Source organism: Leptodactylus fuscus, chromosome 5 (assembly GCF_031893055.1).
Source record: "Leptodactylus fuscus isolate aLepFus1 chromosome 5, aLepFus1.hap2, whole genome shotgun sequence".
NCBI lineage: Eukaryota > Metazoa > Chordata > Amphibia > Anura > Leptodactylidae > Leptodactylus > Leptodactylus fuscus.
The window spans coordinates 36,227,469-36,253,054 of NC_134269.1; the positions used below are offsets into that span (position 1 = coordinate 36,227,469).

Here is a 25,586-nt window from a genome sequence, read left to right on the forward strand (position 1 = left end):
GTTTCCAGCATGTGACGTTGGCGGCAGGGAGGGCAGTTCCTCCAGTAGGCAACCAAGTTCTCACCGGTCCACACAAACGAGGGGCACACTGTCTAAGGTCTGGGACACCTTGATGGCACCCCCTCGCCAAAGTGCCGCCACGGAGGGTCCTAGTGTCACCAGGCGTGAGAAGTATAGGCGCATGTTGCGGGAATACCTTTCCGACCACAGCCCTGTCCTCTCCGACCCCTCTGCGCCCTACACGTATTGGGTGTCGAAGTTGGACCTGTGGCTTGAACTTGCCCTATATGCCTTGGAGGTGCTGTCCTGTCCTGCCGCCAGCGTCCTATCTGAGAGGGTGTTCAGTGCAGCCGGTGGCATCATCACTGACAAGCGCACCCGTCTGTCAGCTGAGAGTGCCGACCGGCTCACTTTGATAAAAATGAACCACCACTGGGTAGAGCCGTCATTTTTGTGCCCACCTGTGTAAAGCACCCCAACATGAAACTCCATGTCTGTACTCAACCTCTCCAATTCCTCCGCATCCTCATACTCATCCACCATAAGCGTTGCACAATTCTGCTAATACTAGGCTCCCTCCACCCTGATTTCCCCCAACTCTGCTGGTTAGAGGCTCCCTCCACCATGAATTTGCCCAAACTGGGCTGTTTAGAGGCTCCCTCCACCATGAATTGGTCCAAACTGGGTTTTTTAGAGGCTCCCTCCACCATGAATTTGCCCAAACTGGGCTGTTTAGAGGCTCCCTCCACCATGAATTGGTCCAAACTGGGCTGGTTAGAGGCTCCCTCCACCATGAATTTCCCAAAACTTGGCTGTTTAGAGGCTCCCTCCACCATGAATTTGCCCAAACTGGGCTGTTTAGAGGCTCCCTCCACCATTAATTGGTCCAAACTGGGCTGGTTAGAGGCTCCCTCCACCATGAATTTGCCCAAACTGGGGTGGTTAGAGGCTCCCTCCACCATTAATTGGTCCAAACTGGGCTGGTTAGAGGCTCCCTCCACCATGAATTTCCCAAAACTTGGCTGTTTAGAGGCTCCCTCCACCATGAATTTCCCAAAACTTGGCTGTTTAGAGGCTCCCTCCACCATTAATTGGTCCAAACTGGGCTGGTTAGAGGCTCCCTCCACCATGAATTTGCCCAAACTGGGCTGTTTAGAGGCTCCCTCCACCATTAATTGGTCCAAACTGGGCTGGTTAGAGGCTCCCTCCACCATGAATTTGCCCAAACTGGGCTGTTTAGAGGCTCCCTCCACCATGAATTGGTCCAAACTGGGGTGGTTAGAGGCTCCCTCCACCATGAATTGGTCCAAACTGGGGTGGTTAGAGGCTCCCTCCACCATTAATTGGTCCAAACTGGGCTGGTTAGAGGCTCCCTCCACAATTAATTGGTCCAAACTGGGCTAATTAGAGGCTCCCTCCACCATGAATTGGTCCAAACTGGGTTTTTTAGAGGCTCCCTCCACCATTAATTGGTCCAAACTGGGCTGGTTAGAGGCTCCCTCCACAATTAATTGGTCCAAACTGGGCTAATTAGAGGCTCCCTCCACCATGAATTGGTCCAAACTGGGTTTTTTAGAGGCTCCCTCCACCATGAATTTGCCCAAACTGGGCTGTTTAGAGGCTCCCTCCACCATTAATTGGTCCAAACTTGGCTGTTTAGAGGCTCCCTCCACCATGAATTTGCCCAAACTGGGCTGTTTAGAGGCTCCCTCCACCATTAATTGGTCCAAACTGGGCTGGTTAGAGGCTCCCTCCACCATGAATTTGCCCAAACTGGGGTGGTTAGAGGCTCCCTCCACCATTAATTGGTCCAAACTGGGCTGGTTAGAGGCTCCCTCCACCATTAATTGGTCCAAACTGGGCTGGTTAGAGGCTCCCTCCACCATGAATTTGCCCAAACTGGGCTGTTTAGAGGCTCCCTCCACCATGAATTGGTCCAAACTGGGCTGGTTAGAGGCTCCCTCCACCATGAATTTCCCAAAACTTGGCTGTTTAGAGGCTCCCTCCACCATTAATTGGTCCAAACTGGGCTGGTTAGAGGCTCCCTCCACCATGAATTGGTCCAAACTGGGGTTTTTAGAGGCTCCCTCCACCATGAATTGGTCCAAACTGGGGTTTTTAGAGTCTCCCTCCACCATGAATTGGTCCAAACTGGGGTTTTTAGAGGCTCCCTCCACCATGAATTTGCCCAAACTCTGCTGGTTAGAGGCTCAATCCACCCTGATTTTCAAAACAAATGTTGGTGCCAACCTCAACTTACTACAAGGGCCAAATTCACTGCTGGTGACAAGCTCTCCTCACTGCAAGTGCCAAATACACATGTTTCAAGGTGTTTTCCTACTGTCAGAGAGGTGGTATTGAGTGTGTAAAGTGTGTAGTTGTTAGGCTGTGATGTTGGGGTAATAGAGGGTCTTTGGTGTGTTAGATGCCCCCAGACATGCTTCCCCTGCTGTCCCAGTGTCATTCCAGAGGTGTTGGCATCATTTCCTGGGGTGTCATAGTGGACTTGGTGACCCTCCAGACACGGATTTGGGTTTCCCCCTTAACGAGTATCTGTTCCCCATAGACTATAATGGGGTTCGAAACCCGTTCGAACACACGAACATTGAGCGGCTGTTCGAATCGAATTTCGAACCTCGAACATTTTAGTGTTCGCTCATCTCTAATGATAATAGCTTTGAATATCGTCCTATCCAATAGTGCCCTTAGGTAGAGAGCCTTGAAGGTGTACGTTTCTATCATATAGGCCATGCAATGCGGTCCTGGAAAAGTGGTAAGCAAAGAAAGCTGTGTCTGTAGCCCCACCTGATGAAAGGTATCAGTCCTACAAGTCAATGCCGACCCTTTAATAAGATCTAGTTTTTATCTACTATATTATATATCTATGAAATGGCAGAATCAGATTTCTAGGACATGTGGATATATGTGGGTGTCATGTGAATGTTTTGTATGTGTCTACTTAGTATTAGTGTCCTTATACAACGCTCCCTGTATGATGCTTTTCCTTCTGCAGGATCCATTTCTTATTGTCCCTTCTTCAGTAGCTCAGCTCCAGTTAGTATAGGCAGAACCAGATATAATGCTCTCCTATATTTATAGCTATCATAGCAATCATTACTATGGCCTTATACTGTACACACAGCCAGACTCACATAGCAGTGATCGGAGCCCTGGAGGCACATGGACCTTTCCATGGACCAGTGGACATAGAGAGGCCATTGCTTTACTTTAGTGCCATTCCTGCAGTCTTCTGTACTCGGTTATAGACCGATGGTACGTGGCTTTTAAGATAAAAGTAGTGTATAAAAGGAAAGCCTTTCTCCTCACGGCCTCCAAATGAAGGTGGGCTTGTCATATAGTAAACTCCCACTACCCACATGAGTCATTTTGTTTGATTCTTGAGAACTTTTGGGTTTCACAAGGGGAAATACACAAACTTGACCTTCACGTTTGAGAAAGTGATACCATCATGTACAGAGGAGTCCCCCATCTAAACTTCATAATGCACCCCATATCTACTTTTAGGAAAATATAACCATGGGGCAAAAATGCTTTTTATTTATATAGCAACATTCATTTCATGGTGTTGTACATTTGTGAAGGGGTTTACAGTAGGTCTATCAAACAAAACAGCAACAGTGCCTTATACTCTACAAAAAGATCAGTCCTCCCACATACAGAACAAGGGAAGTTTAAAATTAATTTGTGGTTGCACGTGAAATCAGGGCGACGTAGAATTCTAGTTCTTAGTATCGGTTAATAGTCGCTGCTGCACTGATTCCAGCACAGTTGGAATTTTCTCTCTAGCCCCCACAATATTCCTGAGCAACAAGCGTAGTTAGTTTTGGTGCCTGATCTACCATTTAATCCCTGTAATGTCAGGCGGGTGCTGTAAGCCAGGGGGCATGATTCAGAATCAGACCCCTTGTCTGCTCCTACCTGACAGTACAGAGTCTAAATAGCATATCAGGGACCCAAACTAACAGCATTGATTGCTCAGGAATGGTGGGGGCTAGAGAAAATTCCAACTGTGCCAGAATAAGTGAAGCATCACCTATTAAATGGTGTAAAGAGCTGGACTTATTAGAGGTGGAGAAAGGTCCTCTTGAAATTCAAGACTTGTTCTCTACGCCTGCTGATCCTTTCCCATCAATGATTCAGTTCCGTATGTTCTGTGTCTAGGACAAGACACTACAAACTTCTGTAATAGTGGCTACCAGCTGAGACTAAAAATGAGACAGTGATTTTCTAGCAACGTTATGGTTCCATCCAGATGTCTATTGTACCTTCAGTGCTGCAATCAAACACTTCCAGCTTTTCTTCAGCTCCCAAAATAAGAGAAGTGTAAAAGAAATGTAGAGTTTCGCCTTTTACTCTTTTAAAGTGACCCTATGACAAAGGGACACTGTCTTCTTACGGAGACATTACCTGACGGTGTTCAGAGAATTAGTAGACCATGCAAAGTCTGCTGAGAATTCTACCAACAGAATATGACAAATTCTACGTGCTGAAAATGGGGAACTTGCTCTAGTTCCCTATAGATAAATGCCTGGATTTCCTAAAACCCAGTAAGCATGATTTGGGAATAAATCCAAGTCACAATCTCTCCTTCAAAAGTAAGAGGAACCTATCTGCAGTTTCAAGGTTAGTGACTCATCAAGTGAATCATGGTGCTGCCTGCGATTTAGATTTCCCCCCTTTCTTCCTAATGTAACCCTAGTGCAGAAAGGATATTACGCCTCCTTGAAGAGACCTTGTGGTCCACATGGATTAATTAAACCATGCATGCTCCATTAAAGGGGCTCTATCACCTAATCTCAGCAATATGAGATAGACATATTGCTGAATAGCCTTTAAAAGGCTATCATTTTATAAAAGAGCAGCCGTTGTTAAGTTTAACCTAAAAAACGTATATGTAAATCATACTTGCTATGCACGATGGGTGTTTCGTGCACCCCTCCACGTCATCCATCCTTGATGCCCTCCTCTGGTTTCTTCATGGTCTTCCTTATTTTGCAATCTACCGCCTCCATCTTCCTTTCTTCCGGCAGTTGTCAGCGAAAATCCCCTGAGAACTGCACAAAAATGGCGCCGGAGCTTGCGCAGGCTATGGGGTTCATGTGCTTTCACTGCACACCACTTGCCAATGCGTTTTGGCCTCCCTGAACAGAATACCAAACACAGATGTGAACCAAGGGTAAGAGACTCTAAGGCAGATTCCTCTTGAAATCGGCAAAAAGAAAAGTTATGCACTTCCCCTCCGCCGGTTTGAGTATAAAACGGGCAGAAATCCGATGGACCCAACTGGAGTTTATGGGGTTCAGAGTAGCCATGCAGAGATGAACGCTAGGTGTGAACTTAGCGAAAGTCCTCCTTGGTGAAGAAAGGGAAACTTGACCTAGGGGCTACCTTTTGGACCTTAACAAATGCTGGGGGGCTATGTTCTACAGCTAAGAACCAATGCCCCATCACCCATGATGAACACCCTCGCACATCTATGGGTGCCAAATTACTACTTAAGAAGGTCAATGAGTATTTTCATTAGTGCAGATGTAGGTGCTCTTTCGAGTTACTTCAGAAAGGTTTCTACAAACATCTTTTTATTAGCTTTAGATTGAAGGAGTTTTCCTACGAATAGATAAAGTTGGGAAAATTTCCAGAACCACAAGGACCATTGAATTATAAGAGTCTGTGTCAGATTTTTTTCGTACTTTCTGGACCTTCCTACTTACACAGGTAGTACCATACTTTACCTGTGAGTATATAGCAATGCTGGAATACACCGGAGCATTACACTACCAGCAGATTGTATGTCCTAGGTGGTCTCAGCAATGAATGTGTGCTATTGAGTTCCCCCATAGACCTACATTGTACCAAGCAGACTAAGACTTTTTTTTTCTTTATGGGTTTTTCCGCAAAAGCTAAAATTTACCTATGAGGGAAAACCCTTTCAATAGAAATTTCCTCCATAGAAGGACCTGCTTGACATGTATCAAGTACCCAGTCACTAGGGACTTTCACAATGCTAATGGAAAGTTATACGTGTGGGTAAGATAATACAGAATACCACACAGGAGGAAGTCAGAAATACTCACAAAAACATTGTATTCGTAGGCAACCATGCACAGTGTTGATTTTTGTAGCGCCCATACCTGCTAGTCCGTGGGTGAGCTATGACAGCCATACCAGAATAAACTTCACGGTTCACTGCATATATACTTCCCAGAATTATACACTCACCGGCCACTTTATTAGGTATACCATGCTAGTAACGGGTTGGACTCCCTTTTGCCTTCAGAACTGCCTCAATTCTTCGTGGCATAGATTCAACAAGGTGCTGGAAGCATTCCTCAGAGATTTTGGTCCATATTGACATGATGGCATCACACAGTTGCCGCAGATTTGTCGGCTGCACATCCATGATGCGAATCTCCCGTTCCACCACATCCCAAAGATGCTCCTCTATTGGATTGAGATCTGGTGACTGTGGAGGCCATTGGAGTACAGTGAACTCATTGTCATGTTCAAGAAACCAGTCTGAGATGATTCCAGCTTTATGACATGGCATTGCATTATCCTGCTGAAAGTAGCCATCAGATGTTGGGTACATTGTGGTCATAAAGGGATGGACATGGTCAGCAACAATACTCAGGTAGGCTTTGGCGTTGCAACGATGCTCAATTGGTACCAAGGGGCCCAAAGAGTGCCAAGAAAATATTCCCCACACCATGACACCACCACCACCAGCCTGAACCGTTGATACAAGGCAGGATGGATCCATGCTTTCATGTTGTTGACGCCAAATTCTGACCCTACCATCCGAATGTCGCAGCAGAAATCGAGACTCATCAGACCAGGCAACGTTTTTCCAATCTTCAATTGTCCAATTTCGATGAGCTTGTGCAAATTGTAGCCTCAGTTTCCTGTTCTTAGCTGAAAGGAGTGGCACCCGGTGTGGTCTTCTGCTGCTGTAGCCCATCTGCCTCAAAGTTCGACGTACTGTGCGTTCAGAGATGCTCTTCTGGCTACCTTGGTTGTAACGGGTGGCTATTTGAGTCACTGTTGCCTTTCTATCAGCTCGAACCAGTCTGGCCATTCTCCTCTGACCTCTGGCATCAACAATGCATTTCCGCCCACAGAACTGCCGCTCACTGGATGTTTTTTCTTTTTCGGACCATTCTCTGTAAACCCTAGAGATGGTTGTGCGTGAAAATCCCAGTAGATCAGCAGTTTCTGAAATACTCAGACCAGCCCTTCTGGCACCAACAACCATGCCACGTTCAAAGGCACTCAAATCACCTTTCTTCCCCATACTGATGCTCAGTTTGAACTGCAGGAGATTGTCTTGACCATGTCTACATGCCTAAATGCACTGAGTTGCCGCCATGTGATTGGCTGATTAGAAATTAAGTGTTAACGAGCAGTTGGACAGGTGTACCTAATAAAGTGGCCGGTGAGTGTATATTCTTATAGAACCACTCACTTCATCGTGCTGGATGTTTCTGAAGACACCTATGAATAGCACCGGTGCCTAAGGGCCCAATGTGCCGCAACAATGTCAGTTCTCCCACCTAAAAAACTTACAAATACACAGACCAGTCCCATTAATGTGACCACCTGTCAAAATCCAGAATAACCACCTTTGGCAGAGCGGACCTCTGCGAGACGTGCAGGAAGAGAGGGGATGTTGTGATGATGTCACTGGGATGTTGAGCCATGCCGACTCCAGTGCCGTGGCCAGCTGCTCTAGGTTACGTGGTTGAGCATCCATGGCGTGAACAATCTGATTGAGGTGGTCCCACAGATTCTCGATTGGGTTCAAGTCCGGGGAATTTGCTGGCCAAGGGAGTACAGTAAACTCATCCTGGTGCTCCTCTCACCACACACGTAGACTGCGAGCTTTATGACACATCGCATTGTCCTGCTGGTAGATGCCATCATCCTGAGGAAAAACAATTCGCATGTAGGGGCGAACATTGTCCGCAAGGATAGATGCATACTTGTGTTGGTCCCCGATGGATGATGACACACGCCGTCTGCGATTGGTTATTTAACGTTGACATCAAAAGTAGGCGGTGGTCGCATTAATATGACTGGACTGTGTATATCCAGTATTTACACTATACGCATAATACACCAATAAAATGCCAGCTTCATCTCCTCTGACAACAGAAAGTTCCCCCAAAAAATTTCATCAACGTGTAACTTATTCAAGTAAAGCATGATGCAACAGTAGTTCAGATGCCGAAATATGTTATCTCCTATTTGGCTTCTTTTCGTTTTGCACATGGTTCTTTGGTTTCTCCACTTACAAAGACCAAAAGACTACAAGTCCCAGTATCAGCATTTGCTTGTTGTCAACAGCACAGCGAGACTATGTGGCAACCACATGTGGTTAAAAAAGAGGAATTCTACCATGTGTGGTTGTCATAAGGTCAGGGACAAGCATTGTTCAGCCCGCTTGAACCGGATAGTTGCCCTATCGGGCAGTTTAATAGGCCCTTACAGCTGACTGGACACCTGATGAAACAATCGCTCAATGTCACATTCGGATAAACGGATAATAGGATAATATAATGGGGCAGGTTTATTAAGATTGGCACCAGACTCTCCGCACCAGGAAAGGAGATCTACATATAGATTTCCCTTATAACTCACACCAGAACAGTCATGGGTTATTATAAACAAGTATGGCATCTCTGCCCCATTCACATAATACGGCGGACAAGGCATTTTTGGATGGGAGGTAATAATAATGGATTTAACTAGTTCCAATGTGCGTGCTATACAAGCCTGAGAGTAAACGCTTGCACATTACACAAGTCCTACCGATGTCACTACATATTAAATTTGTTTGTTTTCAGTTCTTGCAACAAGAGACAATCCGACAAAAGGAAGAGTCTCAGAAATTGCAGCACAAGCAAGAACAAGAGCTTCAGAAGTTCAAGGAACATCTGGAAGAGACCTGCAGAGAGCTGGTGCAGATACAGGTAACGCAACCAGACTATCCCTATTCACAGAAACCCAACTATTCGCCTGAAGCATCTGCAGGTTTCGGTTATGCATTACATTGGCTGCATTTGGTATTGGCTCAGTGTCCATTTTGGAAGTTGCTACCATTAAATTTTCCTACAACTGGTTACATACTATACAGGTAAAGACTGATGGAGGGAGCAGCAGAGTCAACTCGAAGGCCCCTTCATCTTCAGGATCCATCCACCTTGGATTCCTCTCCACTTTCTAGCTTTGTGTATCCTGCAGGGGACAGTAAAAACAGTCAGTTTTCCTAACCAATGGCTTTACATGCCAAGTAGCCTCTGAAACAATGCATCTAACCATATCAAGGCTCAAGCCATGGGTCCTGGAATCTGGAGGTTTTCCTTAATGGGTGGCAGATTACGGACAAAATTTGGAGTTGATTTTGAAGTGGAATCTGTCTTAATATCAGCGCCATATTCCTTAGTTTGTTATATTAGTGGAATTCCAGCCTAATAAATTCAGAGTCCCTTCCACTTGTACAAACGGGCCATACGTGTGCCGCAGCAGTGTGTGTATTTGTTAGCGATATCGTCACTAGAAGCAATGTTTTGTATGAAATTGGAAGCAGATGAAGTACAGTCAGACCATATATATATATATATATATATATATATATATATATATATATATATATATACAGTCCTATGAAAAAGTTTGGGCACCCCTATTAATCTTAATCATTTTTTGTTCTAAATATTTTGGTATTTGCAACAGCCATTTCAGTTTGATATATCTAATAACTGATGGACACAGTAATATTTCAGGATTGAAATGAGGTTTATTGTACTAAGAAAATGTGCAATATGCATTAAACCAAAATTTGACCGGTGCAAAAGTATGGGCACCCTTATCATTTTATTGATTTGAATTCCCCTAACTACTTTTTACTGACTTACTGAAGCACAAAATTGGTTTTGTAACCTCAGTGAGCTTTGAACTTCATAGCCAGATGTATCCAATCATAAGAAAAGGTATTTAAGGTGGCCAATTGCAAGTTGATCTCCTATTTGAATCTCCTCTGAAGAGTGGCATCATGGGCTACTTAAAACAACTCTCAAATGATCTGAAAACAAAGATTGTTCAACATAGTTGTTCAGGGGAAGGATGCAAAACGTTGTCTCAGAGATTTAACCTGTCAGTTTCCACTGTGAGGAACATAGTAAGGAAATGGAAGACCACAGGGACAGTTCTTGTTAAGCCCAGAAGTGGCAGGCCAAGAAAAATATCAGAAAGGCAGAGAAGAAGAATGGTGAGAACAGTCAAGGACAATCCACAGACCACCTCCAAAGAGCTGCAGCATCATCTTGCTGCAGATGGTGTCACTGTGCATCGGTCAACTATACAGCGCACTTTGCACAAATAGAAGCTGTATGAGAGAGTGATGAGAAAGAAGCCGTTTCTGCACGTACGCCACAAATAGAGTTGCCTGAGGTATGAAAAAGCACATTTGGACAAGGCAGCTTCATTTTGGAAACAAAAATGGAGTTGTTTGGTTATAAAAAAAAGGCGTTATGCATGGCGTCCAAAAAGAAACAGCATTCCAAGAAAAACACTTGCTACCCACTGTAAAATTTGGTGGAGGTTCTATCATGCTTTGGGGCTGTGTGGCCAATGCCGGCATCGGGAATCTTGTTAAAGTTGAGGGTCGCATGGATTCCACTCAGTATCAGCAGATTCTTGAGAATAATGTTCAAGAATCAGTGACGAAGTTGAAATTACGCCGGGGATGGATATTTCAGCAAGACAATGATTCAAAACACCGCTCCAAATCCTCAGGCATTCATGCAGAGGAACAATTACAATGTTCTGGAATGGCCATCCCAGTCCCCAGACCTGAATATCATTGAACATCTGTGGGATGATTTGAAGCGGGCTGTCCATGCTCGGCGACCATCAAACTTAACTGAACTTGAATTGTTTGTCCAAAATACCTTCATCCAGGATCCAGGAACTGATTAAAAGCTACAGGAAGCGACTAGAGGCTGTTATCTTTGCAAAAGGAGGATCTACTAAATATTAATGTCACTTTTCTGTTGAGGTGCCCATACTTTTGCACCGGTCAAATTTTGGTTTAATGCATATTGCGCATTTTCTGTTAGTACAATAAACCTCATTTCAATCCTGAAATATTACTGTGTCCATCAGTTATTAGCTATATCAAACTGAAATGGCTGTTGCAAATACCAAAATATTTAGAACTAAAAATGATTAAGATTAATAGGGGTGCCCAAACTTTTTCATAGGACTGTATATATATATATATATATATATATATATATATATATACACACACACATACACCATTATGACTTTGTAGCATGGCAGTTCTGTACAACCTCATAAATACAATGTGCATAAGCTCTTTGGCTGTCGCCCAAACGACAGAAAGCCGAGCCACTAAAACAGCCGTTGCCCACATCACTAGCGGACCCCATTTACTATCATTGGGCCCACTAAAAGCGGCAGAGAGAAGAGTCACCCGTGCAGGACTTTCCCTGGCGGTTTCTGTGGCAGAGTCTCCAGCAGATGTAATCACAAATGCCATAGATTGTAGATTAAGTAAAGGAACAAGGAATTGAGATCTATGCAAATAACTAACAATCTGCAAGACCTCAAAAGGGTGATGTAAACTTTACTACTCCTCTTTCATTCATGTATATATGTGATCCTTCCACAAACAGGAAGAGAAAATGCGAACTTTGCACGACCAGGAAACCAAAAAATTACAACGGCTGGACGCCGAACACCGAATGGAGTCAGAGCAGTGGCAGGAGCGTCTGCGCCTGAGCAAGGAGGTAACAGGCCCCTTACAGGATAATCTGTGTCCAGTGGCGTAAGTAGGAACGGTGGAGCACCATGGCGAATTTTTGACATGGCACCCCCCCCCCCCCCCCCCCCCGACCGACACCCACCGGAGACCCTGACTGAATCCTCTCTCCCCCCACCACTCTATTATGCCCCATAGTGGCCCCTGCACACAGTATTATGTCCCATAGTGGCCCCTGTACACAGTATTATGTCCCATAGTGGCCCCTGTACACAGTATTGTGTCCCATAGTGGCCCCTGTACACAGTATTATTCCCCATAGTGGCCCCTGCACACAGTATTATGTCCCATAGTGGCCCCTGCACACAGTATTATGTCCCATAGTGGCCCCGACACACAGTATTATGTCCCATAGTGGCCCCTGCACACAGTATTATGCCCCATAGTGGCCCCTGCACACAGTATTATGCCCCATAGTGGCCCCTGCACACAGTATTATGCCCCATAGTGGCCCCTGCACACAGTATTATGCCCCATAGTGGCCCCTGCACACAGTATTATGCCCCATAGTGGCCCCTGCACACAGTATTATTCCCCATAGTGGCCCCTGCACACAGTATTATGCCCCATAGTGGCCCCTGCACACAGTATTATTCCCCATAGTGGCCCCTGCACACAGTATTATGTCCCATAGTGGCCCCTACACACAGTATTATGGCCCACTGTAGACACCCATTTTCAGACCCCAGATTATAATAATCGGAGACCAAGGGGGGTACCAACATCAAAAACAATGTTACTTACCTATCCCCGGCTCTGCTGCAGTCCTCAGTGGTGTCTGCCATCTTCAATGAAGTCCAGGATGTCACATGACCCGGGACACAGGCCCCAGTCATGTGACATCAGGGAGTGTCACAGAAGTAGGCCCGAACCTGCCCGGAGAGGTAAATAACACTTTTTTTTATGTTACCTTACCTCCCCTGGACCTCCGATCATTATACTCAGGGGTCTGAAAAGACCCCTGAGTGCAATAATGATGTTTGTGGAACCATTTACTGACCCTGATCGGGGTCACTTACTGATCCTGGCCATTGCCAGGATCGGTAAGTAAATAGGGCCTGTTACCGGCTGGAGTAACCCCAGTCGGTAACGGCTTATTAAGAACCCTGCAACTCCGGTAGTTACGCCACTGTCTGTGTCAATGTACCCAGTGTCTCTATGGTCCCGTCCAATGACGCCTCTCTCTGCTCTTTTCAGAACCTTGATACAGAGTTTGCTTCCAGACAGCAGCAAATCTCCGGTACTGGAAAGCAGAAGTACAAAGGCCCGGACAGGTACACCTCCTGGTTCTCCCCTTCCTGACAGGCGAGGAACCCAAACTAGGAAATAAAAAAAAAAAACACTCATCCATTCAGTTCCCTCTTGTAAATGTTTTTGTTGGTGTCAAATATTAAACCGTTTGGATTTTGGCTGACAAGTGTTTTATTTTCTCCTTTAGCATATAGAGGATTAAAAAATGTAAAAATATCACATAAATACATTATTATTTACAGACGTATCTCTGCCACCAACAGCTCAGACGCAGAGACTGGAATGACCCTAAAAGATTTGCTTCTTCATAGTCGTGCGGGTGATGTGTGTCAGTCCGTGAGGTCATTCTCCTTGAATTATTATCACATCAGACAAGTCATCCACTTCTTGTAGTTTTAGATTCTACAGGAGGGAAATAGAAGAGAAAACACTGTGAGCTTTCATGGATCCTAAGCAAGCACAATCCCTTTAAGAGAATATCAGGCCACCTTGAAGACAACCTGTCTGCTATCCTGACACATGTATTTTTGTATACATTTGTAATCCCTATAAAATAGCAATCCAGGACTTGACAGCTTGCTACTAACATGGTCACAACAGGCTGATCGGACCGTTTTAGATTGTGAAGTGCACTCACCTTATATGACATACCCCATATCCTTTCACTCAGGCTATTAGGTTTAGTGGTCAGACACTTGCCAATTTTGATACAGCTTTTCTTTGCAGCAGTTACCTCATTTACATCACAAATGAGTCAGACTTAATCTATTGTCATAGTGGATGCAGGGTTACATCTCCTGCATAGAGCATGTCTAGAAGACTCTCCCATAAGCCTCCGCTTTAGGCTACCTCCGACGCTTAGCTCCCGGCACCAGGGAGTTGGGAGGGGCAGTAAAAATTTGCTGCCCCGGAAGTGTTTATACACCAGGAGCTAATGCGTCGGAGGTATTCGATCGAGCATATTCGCTCATCTCTACTGCCTATGGTCATGACTACACTATAAAGCATATCACTAAATCCAGGACAGAGGAGAAGCTCAGACAAGATGGCCGCCACCATACTCCTATATGGAAGGATTAAAAAAAAAATAAAAAATCTACAGACTGTAAAAACAGATTACATAAAAGTGATATATGAAACTCTGGTTTCCAATTGCTGACATTCCTATTACTATACAATAGTGACATATTCTTACAGGTTTTATATTTACAGTGTTCATTGTGCGCTAATCTAAGTTAGCTTTATTCGGTGTATAAAGTAGGACCAAGCAATTGCAAACTGATATACTACAAAATAAACCACAAAAAGGCGGTTTATTAAATTGGCAGCAGATAATTAAACTTTACTGCTAGAATTTTTTTTTCACGCATGTTGTGTTTACTCACCTTTTCATTAGCCAGATGCAAAAGGCAGGCAAAGGCCAAGGGGACAGACAGGTTCTGTGCCATGGTGGTAGGTAACCTATGGTATACAAGGGAAAAATGGTCAGGGATAATGCACTGTTAGAACTACTGGACCAAACAAAGCTTTTTGTCTTTGTCCCCCATACCTCTTCTGAAGATCACTTGTGATGTTGCTGAAAACTTTCTCCTCCTTCACCACATCGGGCACTGCTTCATTTTTAGATGCCGGCTAAAATTGGATAAAAATAATCAGTGATCAACTAAATAACAGTAAAGTCATAATAAACATGAGTATAATAAAGTGTAAGAGTCCACCATGTGTGGGCTGTAAAATCAGTGTATACGCCCTGGAGGACCCAGACCAGATCTGCAGTATAGCTGAGGCGACTGAATTTATCCTGTGCCTGGAGCTAATGTATCAGCCTTAGCTATAGGGGGTAACCAGCAGAAAAAAACCTAATTAGGGGCACAACATATAAAAATTAATGGACAAAATTAGGAAGGGGGGAGACGGCACTACCACATCACAGGCTATAGCCGGGCCCATGGTCATGCGTGTGACCTTCACAAAAATGATTGTGCTATTAAAAGGAAACATAAAAATTATGTGCTATGTTTACTATTTTTCAGATATTAAAATAAAAAGATATACAAAACAAAGTACTGTGTCACAGAAAAAAACAATATAATAATAATAATAAGAAGAATAATAAAAAAAAAATCTAGCTCTCAAAACCACATATACAAACACAAACCAAAAATGTGTCTGGACTCAAATCAGGGAAAAATACGGTAACCTGGTGGCTAAACCTACACAACTATGCAAGGTTAACATTAGCGTTCAGGTTTCTGTTCTACGGGTCCGATTGGGGACCCAAAAAACAGAAACTCTATCCGCTTAAAGACTGTAGGAAGACTATGATGGGGTACACAGTCTTTTTAAGCAGACAGGGCTTTTGTTTTTCAGGACCCCAAGCAGGCTCGTAGAACAGAAATTTGAACGCTAGTGTCAACCTAGCGTAATCGTGTATATTTAACCACTAAGGGACCAGGTGATTTTTCCTTGGTTCAAGTCCAGATGAACTTTGGTTTTTGTTGCCTGTAGGACTTTTCTCTCCACATATTTTAAGCTGAATAGAGTCCCCAAACAGTCACCAAATGCTAGTGTGACCGCACACCTAACTGACGGCTATATGTTTGGTGAAACTCTAAAGAGGACCTGTCCCATCTTCAGACCCCTGTAGATTTATCCATGTCCCATCTTCAGACCTGTCCCATCTTCAGACCCCTGCAGATTTACCCATCTTTAGACTGCTACATTAAACCTCCCTTTGTTTTTTTTATACTAACACCACTCCTTTACCAGAACTATTGGCCCTATAACTTTCAGAGACTGACACAAGTGTAATGTCAAATCTCCACTATACCGCAATGAGTCTAGGCAGTGAGGACCGACTACTTATATTAGTAGCTAAAAGTAACTTCACTGACACCTTGTGAACAGGAGTGGCCAAAAACACACATTAGGGGACACAATACAGCAGCAGTGGTATATATGTGTATCAAGCTGAAGAGGTTAGAGGACACCTAAACACAGTGTGACTCCAACATAATACCACATACAGCTATTGTAAAAAATGGATTATTATTATACATATACATCCTCAATGCCACTGAATGATCAGGTCACCAATTCTTCAACAGGTTATAAAAATAAAACCCTCAAAAAATCAAATCTCACACTATTCTCTATACAGAGATACATATAATATACGTGTGTAAAGTCTTGCATAGGCACCAAGGATTTACTGACATGACTTAAGAATGTTAGAGGACCTTTCCCCACCTCTTTGCAGTATTCAATAGGTGCTGTGCTCCAGTGATTTCGATACACTTAAGAGTTTTTTCTCTAGACCCTACCAATCCCAACCAAAAATTCTTGCTAGTTTCAGCAACCAGTATGCTAAGCACAGGCACAGAATCCACTATTGTAATAACCTGTCTGTCAGGTTCCTGGGCTCTCTGCTCCAGTCTAACACCATATACAGAGCAGGCACAACAACGGTACAACAACGAACATTTTCCTTTTACGAGAAAGAACCTGTCAGACCAAGGATTTAGTGACACAAATCGCCCTGTTTTAGAATCATCCGTGCCCATAATTAGAAAACTAAATAAACCAACCTTTATACTTTCATAGAGAGGAGTGTGATGGGCCTCATCGGACTCCTCTCTGGTGCTCCTGGCACCTGCACAGTTCTTCAAGGACATACACCCTGGCTTCACATGTGCCAGCGGTATAGGGCATGCGCACTGAAGCAGAGATGTATTCCTCTGGATTTGGTGAAGAACTGCGCCATCACAAGGAGTTCAGCGGCAGACAGACTATAAAGGTTGTTTTTTTATTGCGGGCACTGAGGGTGGTTTAGTGTCCCAAATTACCCTGATAGATCCTTTTCATTACTCATGCTATGGCAGCTTACCTCATCCTGTTTTTGTTGGTCGTTGGTTAGTAGACCCCACATGCTTGTTTTCAGGTGCTTCATATCCATCTTTTTTGCCGTTTTAGCATAATTTATTTCTATCCTGTTTACCTGCAAGAAAATGTGTGAAATTGTGAGATGGAGCAGCTCGGCTTCTAGCAGCTCTTACTTCCATTACTGAAGTGTGATACCAACCTTCTGCGGTTCTGCAATAAGGTTATGTTCGCCATTCAGACTCAAATTGTGGCCTTCTGTCCCATTGCACATTGGGAATTCATCACTGGCTCCCATGAATGCCCCATCATCATCGTCGTCGTCATCCGCCTATAATATTAATGCAAAGACTTAGTGAAGAGATAAGTTGCGGACTACAGATAGACCACTAAATCTTGAGCAGCTGCGCTTACCTGCAAGGCTGGGCAGAAGTTTGAGGTATCGTTGGGGTTGTTATAATCATATTCTCCGATACCATCTTCCTGCTCGGAAGTAGGATTCCTAGGAGTCACCTTTTTGATCTATCAGGAGGTGGAAAAGAGACAGAAAACATAACTAGCATGGAGTCTCCCCTATAAAAGAGGTAGCACAGTATTTGAGGTGCATGTCTTACCCTATCTGCAGGCCTTAAGTTCAACTTTGCAATGTTGTCTGGATCATAGTGGAAATCTGCTGGCAGCGTAGTAGACTTCTTATTCTGGTTCTCCAACGTGCTCTTTGCCAGGGTTGTAGCTGCCTATTTAGGGAACAAGAATTATTCACTCCCAACAGCCAAACACACTAACCTAAATTTATCCTCTACGCATTATTTATTAGAGACATAATACCAATGATCCCAGCACACCCTACCCCTCTTCCCAGCAGAGTCTGCTTAAATGAGTTGCCCAAGATTTTGTTTATTTTTTTATTCTAAGATACGCAAGAGACATTGGATTTGCAAGGGGCAGACAGTGGGCACCTGCATGGATCACACATTTAGAGTTGCCTGTCCTATACAGTGTAAAAAGACAGTAGAAAATCACTCCATACCCTGAACTGTGGCCATTACTGTAGCTCTGCTCCCATTGATGTCAGGGATCAGAATATCCAGTTCAATGCTATGTTCACATATGCACACAGGTGTCTGTCGGAGGGCCAGAACAAGGGACACACAGATCACTTATCACTAGAGATGAGCGAGTACTGTTCGGATCAGCCGATCCGAACAGCACGCACCATAGAAATGAATGGATGCACCTGGTACTTCCGCTTGGACGTAGCCGGCGCGCTTAACCCCCCGTGTGCCGGCTACATCCATTCATTTCTATGCGAGCGTGCTGTTCGGATCGGCTGATCCGAACAGTACTCGCTCATTTCTACTTATCACTATAATGGGATCAGTCGGGTGTCAATTGCTTCAAACTCAAACCGTCGGACAAGCAGCACTTTTTTGTCCGGCGATCACTCTAATGGAGTTTCCAGCGCAGATGTTTATCTTGCCCAGGCTGGATTCACAAGAAAAACCCAAAAATCCCTCACTACAGCTTCAAGCTTCACCGACTACCGCCACAAAACTGTATAAGCCCTATATAATAACGTAATGGAGCAGGAAAACAGTTGTTGGAATTTTGTGCCACAAATAACTATAGAATTTTTTTTTTTTTTTTTTTTAAATTGACATCATTCTGAATAATAAAAATAATAATAAAATACAACTATAAAAAGAAAAATATAGACCCATGTAAGAAAAAAAACAAAAAGAAACTCCGCATACTCAGGTTTTCACAGGGAATCCAGGGCGGCGTTAGGAGGGGAGCAAACTGGGCAATTGCCCAGGGCCACAGAAAACTGCCCAGTGTTTAACTGCTTAGAAAGGATATAATAATTGATATTATGCAAGTAAGAATATGTATTAAGAAAAAATTAAAAAAAAAAATTATACACACTATATATATATATATATATATATATATATATATATATACATATATATATATATATACACACACACACATACACTCACCGGCCACTTTATTAGGTACACCATGTTAGTAACGGGTTGGACCCCCTTTTGCCTTCAGAACTGCCTCAATTCTTCGTGGCATAGATTCAACAAGGCGCTGGAAGCATTCCTCAGAGATTTTGGTCCATATTGACATGATGGCATCACACAGTTGCCGCAGATTTGTCGGCTGCACATCCATGATGCGAATCTCCCGTTCCACCACATCCCAAAGATGCTCTATTGGATTGAGATCTGGTGACTGTGGAGGCCATTGGAGTACAGTGAACTCATTGTCATGTTCAAGAAACCAGTCTGAGATGATTCCAGCTTTATGACATGGCGCATTATCCTGCTGAAAGTAGCCATCAGATGTTGGGTACATTGTGGTCATAAAGGGATGGACATGGTCAGCAACAATACTCAGGTAGGCTTTGGCGTTGCAACGATGCTCAATTGGTACCAAGGGGCCCAAAGAGTGCCAAGAAAATATTCCCCACACCATGACACCACCACCACCAGCCTGAACCGTTGATACAAGGCAGGATGGATCCATGCTTTCATGTTGTTGACGCCAAATTCTGACCCTACCATCCGAATGTCGCAGCAGAAATCGAGACTCATCAGACCAGGCAACGTTTTTCCAATCTTCAATTGTCCAATTTCGATGAGCTTGTGCAAATTGTAGCCTCAGTTTCCTGTTCTTAGCTGAAAGGAGTGGCACCCGGTGTGGTCTTCTGCTGCTGTAGCCCATCTGCCTCAAGGTTCGACGTACTGTGCGTTCAGAGATGCTCTTCTGGCTACCTTGGTTGTAACGGGTGGCTATTTGAGTCACTGTTGCCTTTCTATCAGCTCGAACCAGTCTGGCCATTCTCCTCTGACCTCTGGCATCAACAACGCATTTCCGCCCACAGAACTGCCGCTCACTGGATGTTTTTTCTTTTTCGGACCATTCTCTGTAAACCCTAGAGATGGTTGTGCGTGAAAATCCCAGTAGATCAGCAGTTTCTGAAATACTCAGACCAGCCCTTCTGGCACCAACAACCATGCCACGTTCAAAGGCACTCAAATCACCTTTCTTCCCCATACTGATGCTCGGTTTGAACTGCAGGAGATTGTCTTGACCATGTCTACATGCCTAAATGCACTGAGTTGCCGCCATGTGATTGGCTGATTAGAAATTAATTGTTAACGAGCAGTTGGACAGGTGTACCGGTGTAAAGTGGCCGGTGAGTGAGTGTGTGTGTGTGTATATATATATACACACACATATATATATATATATATATATATATATATATATATATATATATATATATATATATATATATATATATCTCTGGAGAAATGTAAATGTTTCATTACATTTAAACATTGCAATGACAACACTAAGGTGCGGATGTTTTATTTTTTTATTATGAAATTATAATATAATATTATCAGTCATCCAGTGCCACATCAGGCTCTCACAGTATCATGAAGTCTATTGTGATGTCACCGCAGTGTCGCCATGCTACAAGCCTATTGTGATGTCACCGGTCACTGCTATATAATACCATGTTCTACCGCAACTGCGAAGCTGAGAACACAAACTTCATTACTTTTACTCATCAGATTATCTATAAATGGATAGACTGCGTAAGCATCTAACTGCTCAATCCCAGGGCTCTGGGAAGACGAGCAGAAGATGGAACCTGTTTGGATGCTGCAAGTCCAAGAATGAACAATGTCTGGATGGGTCATGTGATCCCATCCCTGGCCCTTCATTGAAAGAGGCTAAAGCCCCAGCAAGAACAAGGACAAGATTCTGGAAACATCAGAACAGGAGCAAGGCTGACATCATCGCAACCAATGCAACTCCTGAACAAGACAGCTTCCTGGATTATTTCTGCCAAAAATTAAGACTGACAAAGACTGAGGTACAGGACTCAAAGTACAGGAGCGTTGGGACCCAAGTAAGCGAGGACGACTTTGGGGAAATACCAACCACCTCAAAAAGCACTGGTACAGATCCAGTAGTACAAGTCACGGTGGCCATACAAGTAGAGGTGAGAGACCTAGAGATGATATCTCCACATATCACTGGAAATAAGAAGCTCTCCATCCTGCCACCAGTAGAAACATCAAGTCCTAAAACAGAGCTCGGCATCTCGAAGCCGCTACCACCGATCAGATGTCGTTTCATTGTAGTCAAAGAAGCTCCAACTGATAAACGGGCAGGAGACTGAACGGACGTGAAGAATATCAGATGAGCGAGATCATCAATCATTATTACCCTTTGTCTTTTTAGGATCGGAGGACATAGATGACATCTTAAAGGGTTCTTTCATATACAATAAATCTTTGATGTTCTCTGATATTTTTTGTCTTGTCTGACTATGTCTTAGGCTTAGGTCTCACACAGTGTATTGCAGCTAAAAACACTGCAGTTTAAGTGATTAAAAAAAAAATAAAATAAAATACTGCACCAAAACCACTTGCTGCGTTTTCACAATAGACTTACCGTATATACTCGAGTATAAGCCAGGTTTTTGTGCTGAAAAAGCCCCCCTCGGCTTATACTCGAGTCAAGGTGGGCGGCAGCTGGAATTTCAAACTGCAGAAGTACTCACGGTACTTCTGCTAGCAAGTCAGGAACGCAGCCTCTGCTCCCTGGCTCTCCAGACCCCGTCCCCTCACATGCCAGGAGACGTGGCCACGTAAGCTCAGGCCTGCACCCAAAGTGTGTCTGCATGGGGGCCACACGGTGACTCAGTGGTTAGCACTGCAGCCTTGCAGCGCTGGGGTCCTGGTGTTCAAATCCCACCAAGGGCAAAAAACCATCTGCAAGGAGTTTGTATGTTCTCCCCGTGTTTGCATGGATTTCCATCCTATATTCCAAAGACATACTGATAGGGAAAAAATGTACATTGTGAGCTCTATGTGGGGCTCACAATCTACATAAAAAAAAAAAAAAAAAAAAAAAAAAAGTGTGTCTGCATTTCTGGCCTGGTAGCAGAAGGTACCGCAAGTATTTAATAAAAATAACAATAAAATACAACTATAAAAAGAAAATTAGAGACCCATGTAAGAAAAAATAAAAGAAACTCCCCATAGTAAAGTTCTCACATCAAGTCTAATACAGCGTTGGGGGGGGGGGATGGGGCAAACTGGGCAATTGCCCAGGGCCCCGGCACATACAGGGGCCCCCTGGCAGTGGAATACTTTCCCTATTAATATAGAGAATGTATATGTCGGGAGGACACCATGTGCAACTGCAGCATTGGCTAATGCAGGGGTCGGCAACCTGCTGCAGATATTGATAGAGAGGGCGCCCCTTCTCTGGCTGCCCCCTGCCCACCAATCAGAGAAGTGAGAGCCCAGGAGGCGGGGCTTATCCCTATACAGCACAAGGACCCTGCTGAGCTCCTGCCATTACATCCTGCACAGAGGAGAAGGAGCCGAGGAGAGCTCTGAGGTAAAGGGAAAGTAAAAAAAACACCAGGTACCTGCTGTGCCTATTACTATGCCCATTAATGTCAGGCATTTGAGGTTATTAATTTAGTTTTCCCATGTGCCTCACATTATAACAATTAACCCCATCATGTCCCTCACATTAACCCGTGTACCTCAAATAAGGGTTAATAATATGAGAGACATATGGTGGTACTAATAATGAAGATACCTTATTATTACCTCCATGTCTCTCACATATAAGTAACTCTTATATGAGGCACACAGGGGGTTAATGTGAGGGACATGATGGGGTTAACTACAATTACTATGATCCCCATGGAGTTACTAAGCTGTAATGCACATGACCAGACTTTGTATTCACAATTGTGGATAAAAGTAATGGCTTTTATACTTGAATGGACCCATATACACGCCTGTTGTTTTTGCGGCCGTATGTCTGGGCCAAATTGAAGAGCTGCAAATATATGTCCTATATATGTCTGCATTTATGGTCCTGTCAGTTCAATTTTAATGTATACATCAGTGAAAACCACATCCATAGCGTTTGTGTGCGGGAGGCCTAAGGGGAGCAGCCCACGACCCTGTGAGACCCGGTCCGTATGTCAGCCAGATTTACTGACTTGGACTTCATGCTGACAGTGGGACTGTGCAGCCATCTATGACACTAGGACACCTGGCGACATTCTGCCCCATGTCCATTACACTACAGGACAGTATGTCGCTGGTCGTGTGCTGCTCCTCTAAGGCTGAGGCCCCATGTTGTGGAATAGCAGCATTGTTGTTGCAGATTTCGCTTTAATTTTTTAAGCCAAAGCCAAGAATGGCTACAAAAGGAATGGGAAATATCTAGAACCTTCTTCTACTGTATGTCTCCCTTCTGCTCAATCCACTCCTGTCATTGGTTCAGAATAAACGCAGCAACAAAAAAGTTGCGTTTCTACAATGTGGGGCCTTACCCTTAGGCTGAGCCCCACATTGCAGAAACAGTGTTTTGGCTACTGCGGGGAAAAAAGGATGTGTTGTACAGAACCAGCAAGATGAGGGAAATGTATTCAATTTACCTTTTACACAAAAAGATGTGACAGAGCTGCAAATTCTACAATGTGCGCGCTTAAAAAACCATGGCAGGGCATTTCCACATGTATTTAATAGGGGGAGGGAAAAATGCATCAAAAGCTCAATAAAAAACACTCTGGAAAAAAAAACCAATGTGATTCACTGCTATTTTTTTCACCACAGTGTTTTTTTTAAATCAAAATCTGCAACAACAACAAAAAAAAAAAGCTGCGTTTCCACATCATGGGACCTCAGCCTAAAGCTGACCTTTCATGTCCTCAGAGATACCTGGTACTATATACTACTAGAAAGATGCAGTGCACTGAATTCACTGCACTGCCAGCTTTCACGGTATGGGCCCTGGTGATGGAGAAATCGGTGCCATTAATTTTGGCAGAAATATCTCTTTACTATCAGAAAAGCGGGTCGTATAGCTCAGCGTCATTCCTGGGCTGTGAGGATCGCCCTCCTGACTGTATTCTTCCATAGCCTTGAGGGCGTTTTTACCACCCAGCAATGACGCTAGCCTGGAAGGCTCAACTTTCCAACAGTGGAAAGATATTGGTGCCGAAATTAACTGCACAAATATCTCCAGCAATATATAATACCGCACATCTCTGAAGACATGAAAGGTTCTCTTTAAATGCACTTCACCTCCATCAGGTCTCTGGTTGGGGAATCTGGTAGTGTGGCTGACATGACAGTATTTAGTCCTGGTATAGCAGGTGGCGTGACAATATTTAGTCCTGGTATAGAGGTCAGTGGCTGATGTGACAGTATTTAGTCCTAGTATAGCAGGTGGCGTGACAGTATTTAGTCCTGGTATAGCGGTCAGCGGGTGATGTCACAATATTTAGTCCTAGTATAGCAGGTGGCATGACAGTATTTAGTCCTGGTATAGCGGTCAGCGGGTGATGTGACAGTATTTAGTCCTGGTATATCTGTTGACGTGTCGGTATTTAGTCCTGGTATAGCGATCAGTGGCTGACATGATGATCTTTAGTCCTGGTATAGCTGTCAGGGGGTGACATGACAGTATTTAGTCCTGGTATAGCAGTCCTATTTGATAACTCTGTATGTATATAAATATTTTTTAGCGTGGGGAAGGGCATGTGCCTTGTTGCTCCTGCCCCTGATCTTTAAAGATAAAGCACAGAAGCAACTAGTTTGCCTAGACAAAACAAACCAAAAAAACATACAAATTTACAAGCAACCACTTAAAAGACATTAAGAACACCCCTGTAAGTACCAGTAATAGGCACTGTGGCACATTGAATTAACAGAATATAACTATGTTGTATGTACAATATTTCATTATTTGGGGCCCCACTTAATTTTGCCCAGGGCCCCATTTTGTCTAAAACTGGCCCTGGTCTAGTCATGAACAAGGAAAACTGCCTAGTGTTTAACTGCTTAAAAAGGATATAATAACTGATATTATATTGTACAAGTAAGAATATGTATTAAATAAAAATAAAAAAAATAAAAAATTATATATATATATACACACACACACACATAAAAAACTGGAGAAATGTAAATGTTTCATTACAATTAAGCATTGCAATGACAATACTAAGGTGCAGAGGTTTTATTTTTTTATTATCAAATTATAATCTAATATTATTAGTCATCCAGTGCCACATCAGGCCCTCACAGTATCATGAAGCCTATCGTGATGTCACCGCAGTGTCGCCATGCTACAAGCCTATTGTGATGTCACCGGTCACTGCTATATAATTCTATGTTCTACCTCAACTGCTCTGAGGGTTTTGTAGGAGAGAGAAGGAAGAGAGGAGAGAGAAGTGCTGAGAATACAAACTTCATTACTTTTACTGATCAGATTATCTATAAATGGATAGACTGCGTAAGCATCTAACCGCTCAATCCCAGGGCTCTGGGAAGAAGAGCAGAAGATGGAACCTGTTTGGATGCTGCAAGTCCAAGAACGAACAATGTCTGGATGGGTCATGTGATCCCATCCCTGGCCCTTCATTGAAAGAGGCTAAAGTCCCAGCAAGAACAAGGACAAGATTCTGGAAACATCAGAACAGGAGCAAGGCTGACATCATCGCAACCAATGCAACTCCTGAACA

At 43.8% G+C, this 25,586-nt stretch overlaps 2 protein-coding genes across 2 annotated transcripts in view; one reads left to right on the forward strand and one right to left on the reverse strand.

Annotated features, from left to right (window-relative positions):
• LOC142202664 (uncharacterized) overlaps positions 1-13,270 on the forward strand; it is a 56,466-nt gene extending 43,196 nt beyond the window's left edge. The window contains exons 16-18 of the mRNA XM_075272908.1: positions 8,865-8,990; positions 11,721-11,834; positions 13,064-13,270. Coding sequence (XP_075129009.1) covers positions 8,865-8,990; positions 11,721-11,834; positions 13,064-13,168 — 345 coding nt within the window. The 3' untranslated portion in view covers positions 13,169-13,270. The remainder of the gene's footprint in view (positions 1-8,864; positions 8,991-11,720; positions 11,835-13,063) is intronic.
• A 10-nt stretch (positions 13,271-13,280) lies between these two features.
• Positions 13,281-25,586, reverse strand: part of NCAPH (non-SMC condensin I complex subunit H) — a 35,937-nt gene continuing 23,631 nt past the window's right edge. The window contains exons 13-19 of the mRNA XM_075272914.1: positions 17,611-17,733; positions 17,411-17,518; positions 17,199-17,327; positions 17,004-17,114; positions 14,667-14,749; positions 14,503-14,578; positions 13,281-13,519 (exon numbers count right to left, since the gene is read on the reverse strand). Coding sequence (XP_075129015.1) covers positions 13,460-13,519; positions 14,503-14,578; positions 14,667-14,749; positions 17,004-17,114; positions 17,199-17,327; positions 17,411-17,518; positions 17,611-17,733 — 690 coding nt within the window. The 3' untranslated portion in view covers positions 13,281-13,459. The remainder of the gene's footprint in view (positions 13,520-14,502; positions 14,579-14,666; positions 14,750-17,003; positions 17,115-17,198; positions 17,328-17,410; positions 17,519-17,610; positions 17,734-25,586) is intronic.